Source organism: Phragmites australis, chromosome 5 (assembly GCF_958298935.1).
Source record: "Phragmites australis chromosome 5, lpPhrAust1.1, whole genome shotgun sequence".
NCBI classification, from domain to species: Eukaryota; Viridiplantae; Streptophyta; class Magnoliopsida; order Poales; family Poaceae; genus Phragmites; species Phragmites australis.
Window position 1 is genome coordinate 2766197 of NC_084925.1, and position 23532 is coordinate 2789728.

Consider the following 23532-nt stretch of genomic DNA (forward strand, 5'->3'; position numbering starts at 1 on the left):
TATCATTTTTTTTCCATATAGCATGGCGATGAAGAACCTTTCTCGAGACATGGTTGTAATTTTTTTATAAGAATCCTGAAACACTCCATGAGAAACAGGCTCACAGAACAGATTTGATCCCAAAAGCTGCTGTTAGAATTAAAATGTCTCAAAGGAAAAAAAAACATCCAAAATTACTCATCCACTCAAAGAAAAAAAAAAGGGGGAAATGCAAACCCCTAAAAGTCACTTGGATTTTGACTTCCCACTCAGAAGTTGTTTTGTTAAAAAAAACCTACAAAAGTTTGGTTTTGTTGCAACCCCAAAAAATTCAAAATAATAAAAACAAAATCAAAAAAATTCTAAGACCTTTTGTGATTTTTTTTTCCAAAAATAATATCTTTTGCATCATATGTCATGGAGAGGAAGTTTTTAAAAAAACAAAAACATATAGCTCATTTATTAATTCGAGTTAAATGCATAGTTAATTATTTACTAATCCAAAAATTAGAAACTAATTTTTTTTAGTCTTCTCACATGATTCTCTATCTTCTAAAAATACATAAAATCTTGAAATAGTTATTATAACGTGCATGATTGAGTCAATGTGTTGCAGATAGATTAATTCATAACTAATTCATAACACTAAAATTAGTGAAACCACTTTTATTAGTTTAATTAAATAATGATTTGTGTAGGAAAAATAATGGTATACATGACAAAGTTATAATAACATGAGTTAATAAATGAGCTGTATGTTTTTTTTTTCTAAATTTCCTCTCTATGAAATATGACGCAAAGGATATTATTTTAAAAAAATTCAAGTGACTTTGGGGTTGCATTTTTCCCAAGAAAAAAGAACTCAGCTTCTGCAACACAAGAATTCTCCTCTCTTTCTCTCTCTAAAAAAACACACACAATAATTCTTGTATTTCTTTTGTGGTCTTTCTGCACTTTTCACAACCAGATGAAGAGTTTACACCACATCCCCTCACTGCCTCACATGGTAACTGTACCACAAATTGGCAATTAAAGAATTAAATTTCCCCTAGCAGTACTTCTTCTTCTTCTCCCCTCTGTAAAAACTGTCACTGCTGAAACTTCTTGTCTCCTTTTCCCTCCCAAGAAATTCCAGCCATTTCTTGTGCAACAGAATGAGACCTCTGCCCCACCTGGCTTCTCCCCAGCAATAGCTCACATTGATTTCTTCCTTCTCCACTACCTCCACTCAGTCATCTCTCTCTCCTCTTTCTTTTTTTCCTCTCTTTCTGATGCTTTGACCTGCTCTGTCTCCCATCTTCTCCTCTGCCACTAACTAAAGCAGAGGGAGAAGTGGTAGAAGAACTGAAGAAGAGAGCAGAAAGAGGCGCAGGGGAGGGAGAGGAGCAAGATGTTCGATAGCTTGCTCCACTCCAAGTTCTACAACAAATGGTAAAGAAATGTTTCCTGTTGATTCAGTTTGATTCGTGATTGGTGAGCTTCGGGTCCGGTTGTTCTTCAAGCTGGCTTGGCTGTTCTTGCGAACAGTCGAATCCGAAATCGACTTACTCGAGCCCTCTTCTGTCGATGATTTGTTCAGCTTTTCGATTTGCGCAACAAAAAGAGGTCGAATTTTTCGTGGCCAGCAGCCGAATTTGTTCCCTTACTTGGATTGTTGCGTCCGTCGTTCTTCAGCTGCACGGATTCTGAACTGCTTCTGATCTTTATTTGCGAATTTAATGATTGTTTCTTGGACTTGAAAACTCCTTTTTCCCTTTTCTTTTGCAGCAGTTTATCAGGTCCTGTTCTTGATTCGTGTTCTACTTTCCTGTTGCTTGTTCCGATTCCCACATTTTATATTTGACCTGTATTTGTTTGATTCATGCTATTTTTCCCGAATGGCTGAATTTGTTGTTTTTTGGTGCAGCAAGCACGCGATAAAATGCACCCGGACTCGGCTGGATCTGTTGCGGCGGAAGAAGCAAGCGATGGTGAAGTTCCTGAAGAAGGACGTCGCCGACCTCCTCACCAACGGCCTTGAATCGCACGCCTTCGCACGGGTACTGCCTGCACGCTCAAGGCGTCAACTCGAATTGTTTAGTGCTCTTGGATGGATTTAGCCTGGTGCGAGTTTGGCAAAAATCGAAATATTTGCAGCGCTACAAGCGTCAGTGCAGTTAAAACTAGTGCTTTGTGCAGAGAAATCTGTGATGAAATGCAGGACCATGTGAGGGTTTCTGTAGTGATATGTTCTTGATTGCTGTTGTTTATTTTCCCTGGACTGCAGATGGAAGGTCTGATTATTGAGATGAACCAATCATCCTGCTATGATATGATTGAGCAGTACTGCGAGTATATAGTGAAGCAGCTCAACAACCTGCAGAAAGAGAGGTAACCGTGACCCTTGTTGCTATCAGAAGTGATGCACATTTTCAGATGGCCAAATTCTGTTTTACCTCGTTTGCCGTCATATATTTCATTTGTATTTCTATCATTGCCGGTTTGACACACACAATGCATGCTCTGCATTTGTTTGTGTGCTGGCTAGTAGGAGTGGAAACGGGACGGATATTTCTTGACTATCCGACCGCCCGAAGGGGTTCGAAGCAAATATGGGATGACCGATATCCGTATCCGACACTGTTCGACACTATCCGTCCTTATCCGATCCGATATCCAAAGTATCCGAATGTTAGGTGTTACGAGAAAATATATTGTGATTTCACTTAAAAACATGATAATATATATAGGTAGATTGTCACACATCTGTAGATAGATAATACTGAATGCTATTATTTTCACATCTCACCGATCACTCTCTTACTATGCTCATTTTGATTGCACCCCTATACTGATTAATGTGATGTGTGGGGATGCAAATGAAGTGAAAAATTTCTATCTATCCAACCGTCCAAAGGGATTCAAAGCAAATATAGGATGACCGATATCCGTGTCTGACACCGTTCTATACTATCCGTGTCCGACCGGACTTCGACACTATCCGTCCGTATCCGATCCGATTTCACCCCTACTAGCTAGGGAGAAAAGGGGAATGTCTTAATCCTTCAACCTTTAGTTGTAATAGCTCAGATTTCTTACCTTGAAGAGTCTGATGTTGCTGATTAGGATGGCTTAGACATCTTCCCTTTTGAACATTCAGTTAATCACTGACAACAGTTCTCTGAATTACTTGCTTATGTGGATTGTTTAGACATAATGTTTTAGTGTATAGCTATGCTTGATTATCCCATTCTGTTGTCATGCATACATCTCTTCAAATTTGAAAATCTTAATAATGAAAGTACAGTCAAGGTAGCTAATCAGTGACTTGATGTTTGCCTTTCTGGTTTAGCTGTTTGTACAGTATTCTCAAGGTTGATCATGATTTGAAATCACAAAGCTGCATATACTAAGTTTTTCGCAATTTTCTTCTGCGATTGATCACTGAATCTGTGATGTCCCTTAACAGTGAATGCCCTCAGGAAGCCTTGGAAGCTGTGTCTACTCTAATATTTGCTGCTGCTAGATATCCTGATTTGCCTGAACTGTGTGACCTCAGATATATATTCACAGAGAGATATGGGAGTTCCATTGAGGCTTTTGTTAATTCAGAGGTACTTAAAATTCTTTTCTTTTTCTTCTGTTTGAGTTGATCTCCATACTTTCGAACATGTCGATTAACTTAACCTTTCTGTGGACAGTTTGTTCAGAAGCTTCAGAATAAATCGTTTACTAATGAAGAGAAGTTGCAAGTGATGAAAAGTGTTGCTGAAGAATTGTCAGTTCCGTTTAATAGCAAGGCATTGGAATGGAAGATAACTTGTGGGCTTCAAAATGAGCATGTAAAATTTTAGTGAACTTACTACATTATATAACAATACACATTCTTTTTTATTAACTAAAATAGTCATTTGCTAAGCATAGATGGGATCATTCACATCTAATCCTAAATTCTTTGTTCATCAGGATCTTCCGAAGAAGGGTTCTCTTAAACAGGTAGAAGAAGCTTCAGCACGAAATGGACAGAAGGTCAATAGGCATGCCATGCATGAAAGAAAATCTAAAGCTACACCCGAAGGCTATGAACAGAAGCAGGCCAAAGATATCCATGTCATTCATGATGGCATTGGTCAATTAGGCGAGGAAAATCGTAAGAACTACTCAGATAAACCTAATGAGAAAAGACAAATGGATAATTCTTTGCCTCCATTGGACATGAAAGGAAGGAATGATCAGAAAGACATTAAGAAATATGACAAAAAGGATGGTCACCCTCGGAGGGAACTGATGAATGCAGAGGAGTTAGACCTCAATGGGTTAAAGAAACAGGACGTGGGTGCAGTGAAACCTGCTGGTGGCCCTGATCGTAGTTGGGGACATGCTGACTTGGGGCTTAAAACTCTGGGCCTAAAAAAGCAAGGGGAAACAGTGAACAAGGCTCCTCCTTATTCTAAGCCCTACAGAGCAACGGGTGAGAAGTCTGCTGAAGAAAATACCAATAGTTTGTATGATAGACCAAAGCATGCAAGAGAGTTTGGACAGCTGATGCAAGATAGGCAGCATGTGCCAGAGAAGGCAGTCAATATGCGGCCTCCTTATGTGAAGCCAAATTTTGAAAAGCATACAAATCAAGCTGTGAATGGTTGCAAGCATACCGGTGCCGAAGAAATAGGCCACCTGAGGGGTGAACCGGTTTATGATACACCTCATCCTGTTTCCGTCAGAAGGAAGAATGCAAAACCACCTGCAGATGTTGATGCTTATGATGGAATGGCTAATGAGGAAATGAAGACAAACCAAATACCTGATGACCGAAGAAGACATTCGAGCAAGAGGAATGGTGCCTATGACGACTATGACCAGAAAGGTGGTCGTATGCAACCCCTTGAAGGCATTGGGGCTAATGATGATATCAACAACGCAAGGCCTTTTCACCGAGCTCCTAGTGAACGAAGAAAACACAGAAGCAGGCGCAATGGACCGACAAGTGGCAGCGATAACAATGGGGCCATTGATGACCATGAGTCGGAGGAGGATGAGGCGAACACTGCAATTGATTTTGGCAATCTTCTGACCCGAGCCCCTAGTTCACACAGGAAACACAGGAGTCGGAGTGCTGATCCCCGCAAGGGAGGCCGTGATGACGAAGAAAGGATGATGGATAAGCTTCTGATGCACTACAGCAAGAAAGGGACAGGTAGGGAGGAGCGCAAAGAAAGAGTGAAATCCCGGATCCCCCGACCTAGAGCCGATCAACCTGCTGATAGTGTCATAAAACTATCTAGCAAAGAAGAGACACCTGCGCATCCTCCTGAAAGAGCTTTATCTCTGCCTTCAGAATCTGCAAGCCTGAAGGCGAAGCCGAAGGCCCCTGTTCGGTCCATGTCCATGCAGCCAGAAAAGTCTAGAGGGAATGTGCACCCAAGAATGCCAGATTTCGACGAACTGGCTGCGCGGATCAGCGCTCTGAGGAACGCATGAGCTGCCACTAGACTGTATTTCAGAATTGTCTCTGTTCTTTCAGGAACTTCTATCATAGCATCTGAAATCTAATGGTTCCTGGGGTCACGAGAATGAGAGAAGACATCTGTGATAGTTTCCTGCTTCCTTGCAACCTTTCTTGGTATACTTGCTTGTGTTGCTCTCAGTGTCTTGGTATTGGCAGGAGCAGTTAAATGGTGATTCATAGGGATACCATAGCATTACTACATTGATTTGGATGTGGTTGTTTGTTGTACTCATAGAACAATTGTTGTCAGTGTGTAGATGCCATTAATGAGGCTATAATGATAACTTTCTTCTTATTTACAGTTTATTTCTCCCTCCATTTTACAATATTTGTCAAACCTCACTGTGTAAAAATGGCCTGAAACCTTTTTGGATTAGAGAGGACTTGCAAGATATCACAATCCATCCATGAACTTGGATACTGTCAGTTTTGTCTGATCATAGTATCAGACCACCCATCATCTGGAGCTGGTAGACGCCATTTCTTTAGAAAAAAATAGGCAATCTGGCATTGTCTCATTTCTTATTTCTCCTAGGAAGACCATGTGACGGTTGCCGCAACAAGTGGTGCCGACGCCGACAGCCTCTGCTGAGCAGAGCCGCATAATAATAAGCACGTTCTTCTGGATTCCCTGGTCAATCACTGCTAGCAGTATTATTTTTTGGGGGTCTTGGGATCAATCTTAGTAGCGGTACTAAATTGTCAACAAAAGCAATCGGCAGTCTTATTTCATCCATCCAAACATAAAAGGATTGCATGTTCTTTATTCTTTCCTCTGTAGCTTAGAGTCAGAGACAACTGATGAAGAACTCTTTGGCTAGGTTATTAGGTGTTGAAATAAAGTGAATTATTCATCTTTTCTCATCAGTTTAGGCTTTTAGTGAACTGATCGGTACATGAAACTTAATACGGTATCAGGGCTAGATGTTTTAAATTCGAGTCATGGCAAACACAATTAAACAAAATAATTACATTTGACTCTTATCAGCTTAGGCTTTTTGGTGCTTTATATATAACTAGTAAGCACGCACGTATTACACACACATAGAATCAATAATATTATAATAGTGGCAAAAAAAGTTCACGCGAAAAAAAATAAAAAATAAAAAGTTAAGGATGCATTCATAAAACTTCTCAACTTAAGATAGCGAAAATAAACCCATCTTTACATAGAAAAATGAAATGACACAGAAAGTAAAGAAAAGAATATGAGGTCGAGCTAACCTTCAACACATAACATAGTAAAAGATATGAGTTGGATGCAATCATGCGAGACATGGGAGGTAATTGTTTGTTGCCTGGGGGAGGGTATCAAGGAATGATTACGTTTTGTAATTAGTGAGGTTCAAGTACGAATTTGAGGTGTGTGATTAAGACTCGTGGACGATAGATATCAAAAGCTCATATATAACTTTGCATTCTATATCTAATTATTATAGAAAATATAGATTGACTCTAGTTATTGGATATAGATAGAAGAAAATAATGATGTATTAATATTTTTTTAATGCTAATAGCTTCTATTAATTGCAGGTTTTTAAATTGATTAGAGGTTTCCAAACAATTGGCAGGGGAGGAGACGTAAGCTAATTTTGATTATATACCGTTTAGTCGTGTAAGATATATGATGAAAATCAATCAGATCCGCCATAACTCATATATTTTATAGAATATCTCTACTACTTAAAAAATAGATAGTATTTTCTACACTAGATAGGATGTCATGCCGCTCCTCCACCGGCTCTTACCAGTGGTCCCTCCGCTCTCATCTCCGCATCGCGCTCGCTCCCCTCCCGTTCCCCTCCTATCCACCGCACCCTCCCATGTCCAACTAGCCCGCCTCCTCGACGGTTCCACCAGGACCACTGCCACGCTCGTCATCCACCAGATCCACCATCACGCTAGCCTCCTCGACAGATCCACCAGATCCATCACCGCGCCGCCGTCCCTGTTCCCTACACTCCACGTCGCACTAGAGACAACCCGTCTCCACCGGACGCCTCCTCGCTCTCCTTCCACCTCCTCACGTTGGACAGGAGACCACCTGCCCTTCTTCCATCGCTCCACTGCGACATTGATCACCCGACTGATGCGCCACTCGTCCGACCCCACCTCGTTGCACCACGCCGCCATCGACCGCCCAAGCAACCTCGATCCAGAGGCGATCGGACGAGGAGTTCGGAGGAGAGATGCAGTGGCAGGCTATCAACCCGGACTGCCCCAACGCTGTCAACCCTTTCCACCGCAGCACCGATTACTGCCACGTCCCCGTCCCTAGAGGTGTAGCCAAGCTGCCTCCGCCGTCGTTGGGCCACGCAGCCCTAAACGGGACCACACACAACGACCCTGGTGAGCTGCACTCAAGGCCACATCACCGTGACAAGGGCGGCGGCTCCGGGGGCCTCCCCCTCTACGTTTTCTGTGAGCTTCTCCTATTTCTCTCTCTATAATGCGGCAAACAAAATTTGATCTTTACGCGTTACCCTTAAGAAAATTTCCATCTTTGTGAGTGTTGCAGTGCGTGAAGGTTCCGATGGCGACGGCAAGAAGGTGGACCCTCGGTGCCCCCAACACACCCAACCTGTTCCATGTCTGCACCGACCACTGCCTCTTCAAGATGGTTGAGACTGGCCAGTCGTCGGAGGGCGGCAAGTCGCCCATATCCCTCTTCTCTTGCCACTCCTGCTGCTGCTCGTCGTCCTCCGAAGGTTCTTGCTTCATCACCTGTAATGTTATCATGCCTCCAACTGGCTGGCATCTTGGGCAGCTGGAGGAGCGGGTTATTGGTCCATTGCAGTAATAATTGATTTTGTTTCTTTGGTTGTTCGTTGCGGCAGAGGGAAGCATGAAATCAAGGGGCAACAGGAAGGTGGATCCAAAGTGTCTGAATGCCGCCAATCCGTTCCTTGAATGTGGTGAGTATTGTGCTGCCAAGATGCAGCAGAAGGGGATTGAAATGAAGTCCTCAGGCAGGAAAGGTAGTATTGCATACTGATGGACTTACTATGTTGATGTGGATTTCATACACTAATTAGTTCATGGCATTGCAATGATGTAGTGAATTGTGATATTGATCCTTTTGCCAATTGTTTGACAATTGGTGGTTCTTATCTGATAAACTCATGAACTATTAGCGATTTTATGCGTTGCCATTCATTGTAGAAGGAATTATGTCTGCATTTGCATGCATTGTATGCAAAGATATTTAGTTTAGGGTTTCACTTTGGTACTTTTAAATTGGTGTTGTCGTAACCAAATTGGTAGTCATTGCAGGGGGAAAGGATGTTACAGTGATTCCAAGTTGGAAGGTGGATCCGATGTGCCCAAACGCATCCAATCCATTGCATATGTGTGCCCAATATTGCTTTGATCATTTGAATGAAACAGCGCAGAAGTGCAACCAAGTCAGGTGTGTTCTTTTGGTCGCCCTGAACTTACAAGTGGTGAACACATGGGTACACAACATTGATGTTAAGGTTTGGTGAGGCGTCTATATTTATGCTTTGCTATTTATATGTTTATTTTCAGACAAGAAAAAAGGCAAAGCCGTTTCGAAAGAAGAGCAAGAGGAGAAATCAATCATGATTGCGTCAATGCATCTAACCCCTACCACAATTGTGGTGAATACTGTAAGAGAAAGGGTGATATGCACTCACTAATTTCACTGGTATTTGTTATGAAGAGTCATTTTTCATTCATATCAATCAAAGAGAACTTAACAAAATGGTGTTCTTGCTTTATGTTTAATGATCCAAAACACAATTATTTTGTGTAGAACATGTAACCGGTTCGTATAAAACGGGTAGTCTTCTTGCTTTATATTTATTGATCCATGGATGCTTCATTGCTTATTGTATCTGTTGTGCATCATATTGGCATAATTTTGAGCTTGGAGGATGTTGGCTATGCTTGTTCTTTCCTGAACTTAACATGTTTGTTGTTGGTGAATGAATGAATCAACAAAAAAAAACTACTGATTGGCATGAGAGATTTTAAGCTATAATTATTGTGTGCACTACTGTTTGGACACTCTGGTATAAGTATGCTGTTTTCTCTTCTGATATTGGTCAAATCTAATCTTGATAACGATGTGGTTTAAGGTAAATCTTAACTTTTGACTAAGTGATATTAGAATTAATGTAGCTTTCATCGTTTTATTTTTTTAAGACATTCAAGGATAGCTTATAATAATTATCTCATCTATATATACAATCATTGGTCACGATTTCGTGGTTTCCTACCGTGATAATTAAAAATATTTCACTCTTATTCTCAGAGTGTAATATGATGTGATTGAATTTCTATGGGGCAAAAACATTAATCAGAGAATTACTCCTTAGATCTATTGATGTAAGCAATATCTATGCATATATTTGATGTCATCTTATGTAAATTTTATTTCTATTGCAACGCACGAGCACTCAACTAGTAGATACACGAAGCTAGCGTCGAAATCACCTCATGGGAGGTATGTTAGCTGGGTTTGTTGTTGGTTGCAAACAGTTGGTGGCGATGGCAAAGACGAGCGCCCATTCTCAGGTTCCTGCATGTTTGTCTTCGTCACTGTGCTCGAGCTCTCTACCTAACAATGCCGGATTCTGTCAAGGCCTTACCGCTTTCATCTCCTCTCCCTCTTCTCTCCTCTACCCTCCTCGTTTCCTCTCTTCTTTTTCCCTGATGGAAAAGGAACAGATGATGATTGTGGCATGAGGAGGCCAGACCTAATTTTTAATAGGCAAATATGTTGTCCGTGGGTGTAATCCGATGTAGATGTCACTATGGCCGGTTGTTCTTTCAACGAACGGCGGGATTATAGTTTTGCAACATTCAAAACAAACGTATATATTTATATTTTTTAGACTTCAAAAATATAAAAATATATAAAAATCCTTCTAGATTAGCCAAGTCAGCCAGGCAAATTGCAGTGTCGCAGATCGAACTGCTCGGCCCAGTGCATCAAATGGCCCAACTAGCATACATGACCAAACACGATCCGACTCGTACGTCGCTACCGTCTTCAACCTCCGGCAGGCTCAAGCTCAATCCTCATATATATATATTCGTAGCGCACACGCGACCCTCCCCTTCCGTAAGCTCTCGCCACGCCACCTCAAGCTAGATTATTGCTCTTCGTAATCAGGGCTTGATAGATCCTCGCCGCACCGACCTCCATCGACCACCGGCCGGCCATGTCGGGCGGCAAGCAGGGCGGGAAGCAGAAGCCTCTCAAGGCCCCCAAGGCGCCCAAGAAGGAGTACGACGAGGTACATGCTACTGTTTATCCTTACGAATTAGATCGATCGGAGTGCCTTTTAGTGTTGCATGCCCTAACTACGTACGTGATGAGAACGAGATCGACCACAGATCACATCACCCTGCGATCGATGTGCATGATCCACATCGCGATAACCCCCATTGCTCTGCACATCTGGATTGGCATGCATTACTCTAGCCGAGGTTACATTGCAGATCAAAGAAATCTCGATCCACCTGATGATATTACGTGGTCGGAAGCACATTTGCATCCTAAGGAGTTTGTGCTTGAGAAGTTCAGATTATATTATGCCTTACGTTTGCATGGGTGATGTATGTTGAAAACGTGCGACTTCCTACGTACATTACTGACAATTCTAGTTGATTTTCTTCTGCTCGCAGACTGATCTGGAGAACATGAAGAAGAAGAAAGAGGAGGAGAAGGCGCTCAAGGAGCTTAGGATAAAGGCGGCGCAGAAGGGCCCGCTTGGAGGCGCCGGTCTCAAGAAGAGCGGCAAGAAGTGAGCTAGCTCTTCATCGATTCTTTCTGGAGAACAGTAGAAGAGTCTGAGATTTCAGTGTCTTGTTGAGTAGCAGCAGTTGGTTGATCGGGCGTTCCAGCATGTTTTATATATAGTTCCTCTTTTTTCAGAAAAATAGCGGGAGGTGATCGATGGTTTAGCTTTTGTGCTGGTTTATCTTGCAACATGGATCTCCTCAACTATGATGCGTATTATACTAGTCACAGAGATGAAATTTTGTCCAGTTTGATAAAATTGGACACAATAGATCGAACACGTGATTATTAGAGTATATTTGTAAAATTATAAGGACAATGTTAATCCGCGATCCGTCGCGTGGTGCTTAGCGCTCGACTAACCAGAAAATCAGATGGAGCCAACTTATGTTGCTATTGCAAGAATATCAACATTTTCTGACATCATCTAAAAACTCTTTTAAAACAATCGGTTGGATTTAGTTTCACATCAAAAATTAAAGATGAGCGAGTATGATATAAAAAATGAAGGATATCTCACCTATTAAACTAGTCTTTTTACTTAGGTCATAACTCTAGTTAGATCTATACGTATAGTAGACTCATTAAGATATAAACTAGGAAATATTAACTCATAGATATAACGAGTTAGGTTAGACTACTGTAACCATAACACAACCTAATGCCTCCTTACTAGCCATGGAGATTCCTCTTTGCCTCTACCCATGGCGGAGCTTCTCACAGGCAAGGGTGGCCATGGCCCCTCCATTTTCATACTTTTTTTTAGATCTAGTACATCCCATGTTGCCGACCTTTGCTGGTAGAGGTGGTAATTTTTGTTTTTAATCTCCAATTCGCTTACTCAAACTGCGTCGCGCACATACTTCGTTGTCAAAACGATTCGCCCCTGGCTACTTCAATTTCCTCTTACATTTTTTTCGTTCATTGGCAGAATTCTAAAATTCGTAAAATTTCATCAAAATTACAGTCATTTTTCATCCTCTGCTTCATAATATCACATGTCCATGAGAAAATTTCAAAATTAAATATTTCGATCTCCTCTAAAATTCACAAAAATTCACCGAAATTTTAATCCCTCATGGCTACTCCTACACGGTAACACGGTTACGTTCCTCAACCCAACTGCAGCTTGGGTGAGGGACTGAGGGATCGTCAGCCACTCGTCGGACGTGCCGTCCTCGTCCTTGTAGCTGCCGCTGCCGCTCCCGCTCCCGGCGCGACATGGAGATCCTGCAGCCACTCGCCCGGCATTGGAAACACCTAGGAGTTAACGGTTGTTCTTTCTTCAGTGTAAGGACTCAAAAGACGGTGTAACAAGAAGTACAAAGTGGTAGCTCTGTCATACTCCATGAGATTTCGATGAGAACAGAATGACGAGTGACTGAAAATACATGGCAACCTGACTGAGTGGCCAAGACTAACCAACCAACCAATCACACGCACCAGCTTGCCTCACTCACTATTTGACTATTTGTTTTGGCTCTAAGCAGCAGGTGCCGTCAAGCACGAGGACAAAGCAGTCTTGAATAGATAAAATAATGTTTCAAATGCTTACTTTCCAATTCACATTTAAGTACTAACACTTTTCCAGAAAATGACATTCCTCGATGAACATTTTAAGTGATCAAAGCAGAAGTTTAATGTAAAAAAATAACAAATGTGCATATTCTTTTTTTCTGTGTTGGAATAGTTTTTGCCTCGACACTGCAACACGTGCACCAAAATCTGCTGAAATAAACAGCCTCAAGATCAGAATATCCTAATCCTCAGAAATGAACAGCAGCTAGTTACCAGATGACCTGGAGAATCATTTGGTCTTTGTTTACTTGGACAAATTATCAAGATTTTCAGAAACTAGAATGCCATTGAAAAGCAGCATTTCGACTACGTTTACTCGTGCCCTTTAATTCCTTTAATGATGCCTTCAGCAAGGGAATCTGTATCATAGTTCTTGCCATAAAACTTGACAAACTCCATCTTTGGATTCATCAAGTACCTGAAAGTAGATGAGTAAACAGTGAGTGTTTTGACACAACATACATGTGTTTTCTCACTGTCAGAGATGGCAGCAACATTATTACATTAATACATCTGAGGCTTCCTAACAATTACAATGACTTCAAAAGAGAATGTAACTGCCAGCCAGTCTATTACGTTGGGATTTGGACATTCTCTGTATTTCATCACAAAATAAATCAACCACACTTCGAGTCTCTGAAGTATCAAAAATTAATTTATCACTAAACATCCTTATCATGCTTCCCTCCTAAGTCCCACGAAATAATATTTAGAAAGGTTGAAACAAAAAGGCCAAACTAAACAGGTTTCTTCCTTTTGGGTTGTGTGTGGTAGGTTTGCATAGCGTATGATGAAGAAACAATTAAAACTAAATACGTCTTAATAGTACACCAGTAGCAAAAAAATAGATAACTACTAATTGTACAAGAGGGAAGAGATTAAAGATAGCATACATGACAATTGAGTGATCAACGAGATAGTCAGAACCCTCCTCTGTCTTCATATAGTAAACTCGGTAAGCATGTGCAACCTGTCTCTTGCCTCATTTGTCGATCCCGTTAGTCCTATCAGGTCTGGATGAAACTCTGCGAAAACACAAATAATGGGCAATCAAATAAATAAGATGCTGCAAACTAAAGAAAATCAAAGGGTAACAAATTTAAAGAGATGATAAAGATTAAGATTTGAGGGGCATAGGTGCACGAACACACCGTTGACGTAGTCCCGAACTCGCTCAACGGTATCTCTTTCAGGATCAACAGTAATGAAAACTGGCACAACATCCAATTTTGCCTTTTGCTCTGCATATAATAACGGATTTTACAATGACTGTGAAGAATATGTTAAGTGAAATGAAACTGTCTACTACCTACAGCACTGCATATCACCAAGTTCAGTTAAACAAAAAGACATAACCTTGTATGCACATTTCACTGTGGCACACGTATGTACCATATTATTGTACAATAGCATGCCTTCTAATTTCTAGCAACAAGTATAATCCAAGATAACAGCGTTGTTATACATAGCATGAAGACAAGAAGATGTATTGCTAGACACTACGCAGACAAAACATGATTTATCAAGATAATTGTATCCAAGGAACAAGAGAATGAAATTAACTTACTAATTTTGTCAATCGCTGCAGCCATTTTCTGGAGCTCATCTGGACAAATGTCAGGGCAATGTGTGAATCCAAAATAAAGCAGAGTCCATTTGCCCAAGAAATCTTTTCGGTGACAGGCTTCCCATCATGATTCAGAAGCTTGAATGGACCGCCAATGGCCGCAGTGCCTACTGATTGTCCTAGCCTAGCTTCACAGCACTTGTTCTATTCTTTAATTCTGGAGAAGATGGAACATGAAAAAAGATCTGACATGAGAAATTAAACAGCTGACGGGATTACAAGGAGCTGACACCTTCCTACTATGCAGATAACAATTCCAAAAGGCACGTGTCTCCATTTGTAAAACAAGGACAGGTTTGTAATGTTTGCTACAATAGTAAATGGAGAACTGAGGGGCTGTTTGATTCTCGACTCTAAGAAGCTAAGCCAAAATTTGGCCAAGACAAAACTAGGATCATGCCAAAATCGAGGCAACTAGAGTAGTGTTTGGTTTGAGACCGAGCCAAAATTTTGGCCAGCCAAAAATTGGGGTGGCCATTTTGAGCGCCAAAATCTTGCCTAGCTTTTCTATAGCCAAATTTTTCGAGGCATAGCCAAATTTTGGCCTTGATCCAAACGGAAGCCAAATTTCCTAAACGTGGCCAAATTTTAGCTTAGCTTCTTGGAGTCAAGAACCAAACAGCCCCTGATTCTGAACCAGGGTAAGGATTTTGTTAAGAGTGCAATAGTGTCAAAACAAAATATAAGGGTATTAGGGGCTGTTTGGTTGTCGACCCCAAAAGGCCTAACCAAATATTGGCCATGGCCAAATTTATAGCAAAAAAGTAGTGCTTGGTTTGTAACCAAGCCAAAGTTAGGCATCTGCCAAAATCGAAGGTAAAATTGGTATTTGGATTGCTGCCAGACCAAAATATTTCAAAATTGTGAGTATTCCATGTAGGGCCCACATGTCATTAATTTTTTTAGTGTCAAAATATATTCAGATGGGGTCTTGTTTTGTAGATTAAATTGTAAGGAATACAATGGTACAAACAGATGACGAGTCGGATGCGTGGTTTAGAAACTATAGTCAATTGAAAAGGCAAAGCATTTACTGGACCACTCTCCTGCTGACACCTCACCATGCAGCCAAGCCAAAATTTGGCCACCAAATCGCTCGCCTCTAACTAGCCATCGATTTGGCTTGGTGGACAACTGAGCAAGGCCAAATCTGGGCTTCAAAGCAAACAGCTGCTAAATTGTGCGGGCAGGGCCAAAATTTGGTCAGGCACCTTGGGGTAGTGATCCAAACAGCCCCTTATATCAGATATGATTTGCACGAAGCGGTCTAACACTGCGTCCACTGGCCCTAAAAGTTTTTTTGGCTTTTTGCCAATGTCGTGAGGAATTATGATAAGAGCAACCACTTTTATACTGTTGTTTAACAAGTTTAGTGGTCCGTTCAACTTTTGTAAAAATATGTGTACGTAAGACCTAAGCATATGTATTTACAAACAAGCAAACAGCAGCTACAAAAATGCCAGCATAGTGGTTAAAAGAAAAAATGTAAAAAAATTAATTTGTCGGGGAAACCAGTTTTTCACATTAGTGTAGACTGTGTGGTCAAGTTGCTGTTCAAGGCAAACCAGTTTTAGGGTGGGGGAAACTTAAGTCAGCTTGCAGGGCTATGGTTCTCCATTTTACATACAGTGATGCTGAAAGCGTTGAAGAGAGTTCTAATTTTCTTTGATGGTTCTGTTTAGACGTAACCATGCAAGCATTTCTTGTTGAAACCGAGAAGGAAGGAATGAAATCATAAAGTCATACTTCTTAGCTTGCTCCACCATAGCTGTCATAAATTAAGGTATCGCTTCCCTTAATGATGGTTTCAATTGATAGCTACCATGCTTTCTTTTTTTTTTTTTAAAAAAAAGACTTTCCAGATTAAGAGATGTATATGCTCTGCACAATTTTTATGGAACGTGTATAAAATGCTGAAATAAAGAATAATACAATGCTAGACATGTAGAAGGAGTTTCAGGAAGAATAAGTAGAGGCTGTAAATTCCTAGTTCAGCACTCATAATAAAGTGGACATAAAAACAAACACGAGACAATGTGTTGATGCTGTTAATAATGCATTTTGGAAGCATATCAGGAATCAGTAAGACTGAAGAGCCAATAAACACCGCATCTCCTACAACTTAAATGTCATTTCAAACCCATCAGGTCACCACCAGCATCACACACAGACACTTGGTGAACGTGCATACCACACCCACAAATTTTTTTTTCCAGAGCAACATTACCTATAGCCAAGGCATAATGTCGCAGCAGTGTAGCCAGAAATTTTGCGATGGGGTTGACGCATAGGAAATGCAGGATTAGACAGTTCGATATTTATCCAGAGGTGCAAATACGGTATAATGGAGGTATATACTAGTCTAAACTACTGTTACTTTAATATAAATTTGAAAATACTTGGTGATTAAAGTCATTCAACTGAGCCCCTGTGATCTATGCGAAATCCACCCTGCGACATCATGAACTGCTTTGGCTGATTGGTGTTAAACATAGAAGTATATCTCTATTCTTGGACTTGCGCCTCCTGACTTACCGTGCACTCCACGGTTGTAATCATCCCATTGTATGCTCCTATATATATCAAAGATCACGGCCCATTGTGGCTATCCTGCGCCAATCACATTTACATGGTAACAGAGCCACAAAACTTTTTCTGAAGATGTCGTCTACCTCATCTTCTTCCTCCTCCTCCACCACCGCCGCCGCCATATCCAGCTCCTCCTCATCTACAACGTTTGCACCAATTCCCCTGCACCATGCCGTCACCATTCGCCTCTCCAAAACCAACTATCTTCTTTGGCGCGCCCAGCTCCTCCCGTACCTACGGAGTGCGAAGCTTATGGGCTTCATAGATGGATCCACGACCGCGCCGCCAAAACAAGTCGCATCGTCGACTGATGCAGGCGCCGAGCTCGTGCCCAATCTGGTATACGACCGGTGGTATGATCAAGATCAACAGGTCCTTAGTGGCCTCCTCTCCTCCTTGACTGAAGATATCCTCCAAGATGTGGTCTCTGCTACGACCTCCAAGGAGGCATGGGATACGCTCCAACGCATGTTCTCCTCTGCTACACGGGCTCGTTCGGTCCAGATCAGGATCGATCTCGCCACCACCAAAAAGAGAGATCTCTCTGCCGCCGACTACTTCCGCAAGATCAAAAGTCTCGCCTCCGAGCTCGCTGCTGCTGGTGCTCCTCTCCGCGACGATGAAGTCATTGCCTACCTCTTGGCTGGTCTTGGTGCGGATTATGACCCGTTTGTTACTTCCATGACCACCAAGAGCGAGCCTCTCACCCTGGATGATGTGTACTCCTATCTCATGGCGTTTGAAGCTCGTCAACTTCTCAATCAGGCTGAAACTCGCCTCAACATTGGCACCTCGGCCAACTACGCTGGCCGTGGCGGTTCTCCTCAGAATCGTGGACGCGGTGGTCCTTTTCCTGGCAGAAACCGTGGTCGTGGCAGCCCTCTCCCAGGGCGGTCGCGCGGCTCCCCCAACCAGCCGCCTGCCGGTGCTCGCTCTGCCCGCTCTCCCTGTCAGATTTGTGGTCGGCGGAACCACACGGCGGTTAAATGCTGGTATCGCATGGATGAATCCTACCAGGATGAACAACCATATGCTGCGGTTGCTGCTACTTCATCGTACCGAGTTGATCCCAACTGGTATAGTGACACAGGGGCTACGGATCACATTACTAGTGATCTAGATCGCCTTGCCCTTCGTGAACAATACCATGGTGCAGATAAGGTCCACGTCGGCAATGGAGCATGTTTGCAAATCATGCATCTCGGTTCTTGTTCTATTAATACTGCTACTCGTCCTCTTACTTTAAACAATGTACTTCATGTGCCTGACATATCTAAACATCTCTTATCCGTTCACAAACTTTCCCGTGACAATAATGTCTTTTTTGAATTTCATCCATCTTATTTTCTTATCAAGGACCGAGCGACGCGGCAGCTGCTCCTGGAAGGAAGCTGTGAGTCAGGCCTTTATCCCATTAAACCATCCGATGTTGAGTCACTACAACAAGCCCTCGTGAGTGTTAAGGCGCGTCCTGATCAGTGGCATGCTCGGTTCGGCCACCCATCTACCCAAGTCGTCAAGTCTATTTTACATCTTCATAGTCTACCGTGTGTCAAGGAGTCAGGGTCTTCAGTTTGTACTGCTTGTCAATTAGCTAAAAGTCATCAACTTCCTTATAATAATGCCATTCATCGTTCTACTTCACCTCTAGATCTTATCTTCTCTGATGTATGGGGTCCTGCCCCACAATCTGTTGGTGGTTACAAGTATTACATAAGTTTCATTGATGACTTTAGTAAATTCACTTGGATCTATTTGATGCGTGATAGGACTGAGGCCCAACGCATATTTGTGCAATTTCAGGCGCATGTAGAACGACTCCTCAATACCAAAATTAAGTGTGTTCAATCAGACTGGGGTGGGGAATATCAGAAACTACATAATCAATTTTTCCAGTCCCTAGGGATCAGTCATCACGTCTCTTGTCCTCATACCCATCAACAAAATGATTCGGCCGAACGAAAGCATCGTCACATAGTAGAGACCGGTCTTGCGCTCTTAGCTCACGCTTCTATGCCTATAAAATTCTAGGATGAAGCCTTCCTAACAGCCACTTACCTCATTAATCGCATGCCAACTCGAGTCATTGACCATTTCTGTCCTTTAGAACGTCTATTCAAAGTTCCCCCAAATTACACCATGCTGCGCATTTTCGGATGCGCTTGCTGGCCTCATCTCCGACCCTACAACAAGCAAAAACTTTCCTTTAGATCCAAAACATGCATCTTTTTGGGGTATAGTGCGCTGCACAAAGGCTACAAGTGCCTCGACATGGATTCCGGGCGCGTCTACATCTCTCGTGACGTCATATTTGACGAGTCAATCTTTCCATTTTCCACTAATCCTTCTTCTGGCGTTGCTCCGACATCCTCTAGCTCTTCTACTTTACCGAATAGTAGCAGTTTTAATATGGACATTAACCCTATGCATAGTTTACTGCCTGTTAACTCTGTGGCTGCAGATCGTTTGGATACAGAAGATCCTGGCGTCGCAACATCGGAACCATCTCCGGGATCGGTGCCCTTATCTCCTGGCACGACCGGTTCCTCGAAATTGGCACCGGGTACGAACACAGCTGCAACGGGATCCCCTCCGCCCTCCCAACGTGCCATGCCGACAACGCCCGATCCCGTGTCCCCTGCGGCGCGGACAGCACCTGCTCCTGACGACCCGGCCGCCACCTCGACTGCAGCGCCTGCCCCGGTTCCACCCGGACTACCTGCGGTGATCAACCAATCAGGTGTTGCTGTGCCTGATCCTCCTGCTCATCAGTACGGCACGAGGCTACGTCACAACATTCGCTGCCCGAAGATACGCACTGATGGAACAGTAACGTATTCTGCTATCCGGTCTTCTGATGCTGAGCCTACATCACATATTACAGCTCTTGAGAACCCTCTTTGGCGTTCAGCAATGACTGATGAATTCCAGGCCCTTATCAAGAATAAGACATGGCATCTTGTTCCTCCGCATGCTGGTGTCAATGTCATTGATTGCAAGTGGATTTTTAAGGTCAAACACAAAGCAGATGGCTCTATTGATCGGTATAAAGCACACTTGGTGGCCAAGGGTTTCAAACAACAGTATGGTGTTGACTATGATGATACCTTCAGCCCAGTGGTTAAACCAACATCAATTCGCGTTCTCTTGTCACTTGCAGTTTCTCGTGGGTGGTCTCTTCGGCAGATTGATATCCAAAATGCTTTCTTGCACGATTATCTTCATGAGAATGTCTATATGAAACAACCGCCTGGTTTTGAGGATCCTGATCATCCCAATTATCTTTGCAAGCTGGACAAGTCCCTTTATGGACTCAAACAGGCTCCGCGTGCTTGGTTTTCTCGGCTCAGTGGTACACTTTTGCAGCTGGGGTTTCATGCTTCTAAAGCTGATGTCTCTCTATTTATATTCAATAAAGAAGGCATCCAGATGTATATTCTCATCTATGTAGATGACATTATCATTGTCAGTTCTTCTTCATCAGCCACGGATCGCCTATTGTCTCAACTCCATTCGGATTTTGCGGTAAAAGATCTTGGCACTCTTAGCTATTTTCTAGGTATTGAAGTGCATCATACCTCTACGGGCCTTGTCTTGACTCAACGCAAGTACATCTACGACTTGCTGCAACGCACAAATATGCTGACCGCCTGTGGTGTTCCAACTCCTATGCTTCCTAGTGAAAAGTTGTATTTAAAGGGTGGTGATCCCCTATCAGCTGAAGACACTACTAGATATCGCAGCGTTGTTGGGGCTCTTCAATATCTGTCCTTGACTCGACCGGACATCTCATTTTGTGTCAATCGTGTCTGTCAATTTCTCTCTGCACCAACGACTGTTCATTGGGCTGCTGTCAAACGTATCTTGCGTTACCTTCATGCTACTTCCGAACTGGGTCTGTGTATCACCAAAACTGGCTCTTCATTGTTGAGTGCGTTCTCTGATGCGAATTGGGCCGGTGACCCGGATGATCGACGCAGTACTGGAGGATATGCTATCTTTCTTGGTGGGAATCTTGTCTCTTGGAGCTCTCGCAAACAACCAACCGTCTCTCGCTCAAGCACTGAGGCTGAATATAAGGCTGTTGCCAATACCACTGCTGAAATAATTTGGATTGAGGTCCTACTTCGAGAGCTCGGGATTTCTACAGGACGACCACCTAGCCTCTGGTGTGATAACATTGGCGCCACCTACTTGTCAGCTAACCCAATATTTCATCGACGAACGAAGCATGTGGAGGTTGATTACCACTTCGTCAGGGAACGGGTTGCATCTCGACAACTCGAGGTTCGCTTCATCAGCTCCAAGGATCAAGTTGCCGACATTATGACTAAACCATTGCCTGTAACTTCGTTCAGTCATCTACGGCGCAATCTGAACTTAGTTTCACATCGTCCAGATTGAGGGGGGGTGTTAAACATAGAAGTATATCTCTATTCTTGGACATGCGCCTCCTGACTTACCGTGCACTCCACGGTTGTAATCATCCCATTGTATGCTCCTATATATATCAAAGATCACGGCCCATTGTGGCCATCCTGCGCCAATCACATTTACAATTGGCTCAATGTAACCTCTTCAAATTTGCAAACTGCTATTGATGTTTACTCCATTCAAAATGTTGGATTAGTAGAACAAGAACACCGTGAAGATCTTTCGATTCACCGCTAGATACAGTCCTGGCATGACAGCAAACAAAAACACCAACTCACCATAGTAATCTACCTTCAATGTGACGCTTCTTTTCTTTGTCGTAGTACACAATTATCCCTCCTCCAGTCACGAGCAGCAGTAGAAAACTCAGCCACGAGACCGGCTGCAAGAAAGGAACATTTTTTAATCATAAAGCAAACTCCCAAGAAAATAATGCTTTCTAAATTAGCACGCAGAAATGGCCTAACAGTCTAGAAACAAGGAATGCTGTGAGGAAAATGAGAAATCGTCCTCTAGTTGGGCGCTAGATCACAACTAATTCGTGTCAATTGAATCATTTCAGGGCAATTACGTTGACTCGCTCCTGCATAACAGCATAAGAATCTAGTAACACTTTTGGTGGTATTACAAGCCAAAACTCACCCCTCCTCGGACGGATTACCCGTAGTCCGCTTGCTCAGATTTCCCGGACTGCCCATCACCCCCTCCCCCGCCGCGCCCACCGGCCACCTCCGCCGCGGGCTTCGAGCCGGCATGTACCGAAGCCGAGGCATCGCTGGAGAAGAAGCGCGCGCGCCCCAAGAACGCGGCCCCGAACCGAAACGAACCCGGGCCAGTGATCTGCGGCAACACAGAACCAAATAACCACGCCATCTCGGCGTCAATCCCAGGAGGATGAGCGAAGATCCTGCGCTTCGGCGGACGCCAATGACGAAGAGGCTCTAGGGTAACCTTAGCCAGAGCGCACGCTCGAGGAGGTGGAAGGCTGGGAGAGGAGCGCGTGGAGGTGGAACGCACGCGCCCTCAACGTCGCCTCAGCTCGCGTCTCCTCGCCGGGTCGGGGATTGCTTCTGTTGCAAGAAGGGGGTGCTCGGCCCCGTCGGTTTTCAGGGGCCTTTTCCAGTGGTTTGCTTCCGTGCAAGATGAACGTTTCACGGATCTGAAGAACAAAATTAAACATCTCATTATTTATAGATAAACCACATGCAATTTGATTGATCAACTAACAAGAATAATAACTAATTAAGTTTTAAAATCATAATTAGACAAATGTTACGGTTTTAATCGTTTCGTTCAGCCACTCATGAAATTTAAATTTAGTCTTAGTTGGGGTGCGCCAGGCCCGAGCAGCAGTGCAACGCCTGAGCGACGCGTGAGGGCCCAAGTGGCAAGCCACTTTAGTGGACCCTCCCCACAAAAAATAAATTTAATATCAAAATAGGCACATAACCTATATATCAGATATTAAACTGATAAGAACAGATACTACACTTGATCTTAGCCAAAAGGCCGAGAAAGGTATGAATTGGAGCGGAGCCCTGCGCCTCAGTTTATAGCTCGCTCGACCAGATCCCCCGCCTCTGGCTAGCGATGTGGTACTAAACGGGAGACCACAAGCGCTTCAGGCCACACCTTTCCCGTTGGCCCAGTAGCTAACGGCCCACGTGCTCGGACAGTCCAGCTACTCGGTTTCCGATAACTAGATGGATTCATTCAATCGTAGGAGGAAGAGGGCTGACCGTGCTTCTTCTTCTTCTTTTTGGAGCTGAAGACGATGGAGAACTGAACGGTATAAGATCGAGAGTAGATCGAGAGTTTTCGTTCATGCAGACAGTTACTCCCTCCGGTAAAACACAGTCTTCAATGTATATCTTTGAGTTTTCGTTTACGCATATAAAGTTTCAAATTAAACATTTTTAAAGCTGTTGTTAGTCAAAGTTTTAAAAGTTTGATCAAATTTTTTCTAATACGATACGTATTTATGATCTCGAGTACTAACTTTGGCAGTTTTCAGGCTCGTAGAGCTTCGCATCAGCTTCATTGTTATTTAACAACCTTGTTAAAGCC

At 43.0% G+C, this 23532-nt stretch overlaps 1 protein-coding gene, 2 non-coding genes and 2 pseudogenes across 3 annotated transcripts; 3 read left to right on the forward strand and 2 right to left on the reverse strand.

The window, feature by feature from the left end:
• The first annotated feature begins 1064 nt into the window (after positions 1 to 1064).
• On the forward strand, positions 1065 to 5773 carry LOC133918399 (uncharacterized). The gene is made up of 6 exons (XM_062362264.1): positions 1065 to 1410; positions 1886 to 2018; positions 2246 to 2349; positions 3428 to 3572; positions 3660 to 3800; positions 3925 to 5773. Exons 1-6 carry the CDS (start codon positions 1370 to 1372, stop codon positions 5437 to 5439), a joined length of 2079 nt encoding a protein of 692 aa, XP_062218248.1. The 5' UTR covers positions 1065 to 1369; the 3' UTR covers positions 5440 to 5773.
• Positions 5774 to 7656: 1883 nt separating this feature from the next.
• On the forward strand, positions 7657 to 11245 carry LOC133917316 (uncharacterized; annotated as a pseudogene).
• Positions 11246 to 12745: 1500 nt separating this feature from the next.
• LOC133918401 (protein SCO1 homolog 1, mitochondrial-like) lies at positions 12746 to 22982 on the reverse strand (annotated as a pseudogene).
• On the forward strand, positions 17638 to 17777 carry LOC133920207 (small nucleolar RNA Z247). The gene has a single exon (XR_009910024.1). It is a non-coding gene; the product is annotated as a small nucleolar RNA Z247 (small nucleolar RNA).
• On the reverse strand, positions 22792 to 22987 carry LOC133920234 (U2 spliceosomal RNA). The gene has a single exon (XR_009910048.1). It is a non-coding gene; the product is annotated as a U2 spliceosomal RNA (small nuclear RNA).
• Between the last annotated feature and the right edge of the window lie 545 nt (positions 22988 to 23532).

Bases quoted from the DNA above. Each gene is read 5' to 3' on its own strand.
- LOC133918399 (XM_062362264.1), top strand. From the start codon at position 1,370: ATGTTCGATAGCTTGCTCCACTCCAAGTTCTACAACAAATG. The intron at 2,350-3,427 runs GTAACCGTGACC...GTCCCTTAACAG, and splicing joins AACAACCTGCAGAAAGAGAG to TGAATGCCCTCAGGAAGCCT. The intron at 3,801-3,924 runs GTAAAATTTTAG...TTTGTTCATCAG, and splicing joins GTGGGCTTCAAAATGAGCAT to GATCTTCCGAAGAAGGGTTC.